Here is a 3,747-nt window from a genome sequence, read left to right on the forward strand (position 1 = left end):
GAAAATAAGAGTTTATTTAAATGAGTAAAAAATAAAATTAATGTCATATGAAAACCGAACCTGTCAGGTTCTGGTCAGGTTTGGTAGAAAAAGTAAAAACTCATCAGTTTTTTTAACAAACTCTGAATGAAGATGAGAACATGAACTTCCTGTTCTTGTCATTTATAAAAACATATATTTTAACATTTAATCACATAAAAACTAAACATAAAAACAATAAATTGTTTATTGTCCAGCAGAGTGAAGTTAAAGCTAATAAAAAACTAATGTGTATATTAATAAAGAGCTAATCTGTATATTTTTTTCTTTCTTACTCATCACTTGGGGGGATGGGGGGTAGGACTATGCCTCCTTTAGATGACAGGAAGTGGATCTCGCTGATGAGGGCCTCGGCCTGCTCAGACTGGGTTTGGACCAGCTCCTGGAGGCGCTGGATGTCCTCCTGGTCTGAGCGTCTCCTGTAGTCCTGGAACTGCTGTCTGCCCTGGATAAAAGAGAAGAGACAAAGTTTGGTTCTGGTTCTGATCCTGGCAGCAGAACTTATCAGCATGAACGTGTGAACAGTCGACGTGTTGTTTACCATACGGTGAACAGTCGATGTTGTTTACCGTACGGTGAACAGTCGACATGTTGTTTACCGTACGGTGAACAGTCGATGTTGTTTACCGTACGGTGAACAGTCGACATGTTGTTTACCGTACGGTGAACAGTCGATGTTGTTTACCGTACGGTGAACAGTCGATGTGTTGACCATACGGTGAACAATCGACACGTTGTTTACTGTACGGTGAACAGCCGCGTGTTGTTTACCGTACGGTGAACAGTCGACATGTTGTTTACCGTACGGTGAACAATCGACATGTTTACTGTACGGTGAGCAATCGACATGTTTACCGTATGGTGAACAGTCGACGTGTTGTTTACCGTACGGTGAACAATCGACATGTTTACCGTACGGTGAACAGTCGACGTGTTGACCATATGGTGAACAGTCGACATGTTGTTTACCGTACGGTGAACAGTCGACATGTTGTTTACCGTACGGTGAGCAATCGACATGTTTACCGTACGGTGAGCAATCGACATGTTTACCGTACGGTGAACAATCGACATGTTTACCGTATGGTGAACAGTCAACGTGTTGTTTACCGTACGGTGAACAATCAACATGTTTACCGTACGGTGAACAATCGACATGTTTACTGTACGGTGAACAATCGACATGTTTACCGTACGGTGAACAATCGACATGTTTACCGTACGGTGATCAATCGACATGTTTACCGTACGGTGAACAATCGACATGTTTACTGTACGGTGAACAATCGACATGTTTACCGTACGGTGAACAATCGACATGTTTACCATATGGTGAGCAATCGACATGTTTACCATACGGTGAACAATCGACGTTTCTCATACGGTGAACAATCGACATGTTGTTTACCGTACGGTGAACAGCCGTGTGTTGTTTACCGTACGGTGAACAGCCGCGTGTTGTTTACCGTACGGTGAACAGCCGCGTGTTGTTTACCGTACGGTGAACAGCCGCGTGTTGTTTACCGTACGGTGAACAGCCACGTGTTGTTTACCGTACGGTGAACAATCGACGTTTACCGTACAGTGAGCAATAGACATGTTTACCGTATGGTGAACAGTCGACGTGTTGTTTACTGTACGGTGAACAGTCGACATGTTGTTTACTGTACGGTGAACAGTCAACATGTTGTTTACTGTACGGTGAACAGTTACCGTGTATTTTACCGTACAACAAATCAAATATATTTTTACCGTTTTCTTCTGCCTGGAGTGAAGTTCGGCCTCCAGTTGGCTCTTCTGTTTGGAGAGTTGGACCACGCTGCGCAGACATTGTGTGTTYGTCTCCATCACCTCCATCTTGGCCTGCAGCGCCTCCTCAATCCTCTCCTGAAGTTTACAAACAAATAAATAAACATGAAGAAAATAGAACAACTTTCGTTTGCCACAGGAAAGCAGTGTGAAAGATGAGCTCTGAACGATGGCTGAAAACAGCCGAAGAAGCTAAAACTGAGTTGTCAAAACTAGAAACAGCAGCTAAAATAATCTAACCAGATGCTAAAATGAGCTAAACCGTTATAAAAACTAAATAGAAAATCAGAAGTTATGATTAGGAAAATTTATGCTAAGGTTAAAATCAGCAGAACACTAGCTGAAATCTAAATACAGCTGAACATTAGCTAAAAGCATCAGAACAATTAAAATAGGAAAAACATGTAAACTCAATAAAACTAAAAACCAGTTGCTAAAACTAGCCAAAGTTAGCTCCAATAGAGAAGAATTTTTTAAAGGAAATCTTAAAATGATTTATTGAAATTTCTTAAAATAAAGTTAAATATTTTACAAACTACAGAAGTAAAAAAAAAAAACAATCCTCTGAATGAGATAAACGTTTTGATATGTGAACAGCTGAAACAGCTGAAATTAAGCTGAAGGAGGTAGACAGCAGAATGTAGAAGTAAACATAAACAGGTAAAGTGAGTAAACGCTGAGTCAGCGTTCAGCTTCAGTTCAACGTGGTTGCGGCTGCAGGTTAACAGTTCAGAGTCGTACCTCCCACAGTCTGAGCTCCTGGCGCTGAGCTTTCTCCAGGAGGAGCTTCTCCTGTTTCAGCTCCTCCAGCCTCCGATGACCCGGCAGTGTCTGCAGAGCCTCCAGGTCCACCAGCCTCCCGAACCTCTGCACCATCAGCTCCGTGTTCTGCAGCTCCAGAGCTGCAGGACGACAGAAACACTCAACTCTGACCACCGTGAAGGCTGTTAGCAAAACATCTGATGAAGGTCAACTGGATGCTGTTCGTCTAGTTTTAGAGTTTCCTGATTCAAGATGGCWGCTAACAAACGGCTACAAGTCAGTCGGTTAACGAGCTGAAGTCTGATGTGCTATCAGTGGAGCTAACTGTTTCGCTAACCTGCTAATAGTGAAACTAGCTTCTCAATTGGCGGATTAATTTGGAAACACATTAGCATCCACTAAATTAGGTTCTGCTAATTTTAAGTCATTAAAAAAATTCATAACTTGTATATTTCTGCCGCTTATCCTGAATTAAATAAAACTTATCCACTCTAACAAGCTGTGCTGGATGTGTTAGGTACCATGTGTTAGCATGTAGCATCTTTAGCAGCRAAACTTCAAAGTAAGAGCCTCAAAAAGAAATAAAATAACATTTAGCAATATTTAAATAATGAATATAAAAACTGACTGCATATATAAAACCAGGGTAGTGAAAGTATTTACTCTGTTGTTTGACTAACTTCAAATGTTATTTATAAAAACGTGCAAATTCAATGAAAGTAATACTTTTAGTTTTGAAGAGGTTTACCTGGAAGTTGGAGCTATAACTCGAGCTATAACTCTGGTTTGGATTGGCTGATTTGTTTCTGTAGGGGTCACCTCGAGTGAAACTGGCTCGAGGTGACCCCTACACTTCAGATGATCCCGCCCACCTTCAAATTAAACTAATAGAAACTAACAATTAATACATTTTTAGGCTACTTTTAGCTGCTCTTTAGCTACTGCCCTTCATCCTTCAGCTGTCAGCGTTTCCTGTTGAGGCTGTGATTAAATGTGAAGTCAGGTTCAGGTTCAGGTTCAGGTTCAGGTTCAGGTTCAGGGTTCAGGTTCAGGGTTCAGGTTCAGTTTCAGGGTTCAGGTTCAGGTTCAGGGTTCAGGTTCAGTTTCAGGGTTCAGGTTCAGGTTCAGGGTTCAGGT

The 3,747-nt window shown here is 41.5% G+C and overlaps 1 protein-coding gene across 1 annotated transcript in view; it reads right to left on the reverse strand.

Moving 5' to 3' along the window:
• Positions 1-48: 48 nt before the first annotated feature.
• Positions 49-3,747, reverse strand: part of cfap44 (cilia and flagella associated protein 44) — a gene marked incomplete in the record, with an annotated part of 22,299 nt that continues 18,600 nt past the window's right edge. The window contains 3 exon segments of the mRNA XM_014028465.1: positions 49-484; positions 1,792-1,926; positions 2,590-2,750. Coding sequence (XP_013883919.1) covers positions 311-484; positions 1,792-1,926; positions 2,590-2,750 — 470 coding nt within the window.

This window comes from Austrofundulus limnaeus, unplaced genomic scaffold, assembly GCF_001266775.1.
Source record: "Austrofundulus limnaeus strain Quisiro unplaced genomic scaffold, Austrofundulus_limnaeus-1.0 Scaffold765, whole genome shotgun sequence".
Taxonomy (NCBI): domain Eukaryota; kingdom Metazoa; phylum Chordata; class Actinopteri; order Cyprinodontiformes; family Rivulidae; genus Austrofundulus; species Austrofundulus limnaeus.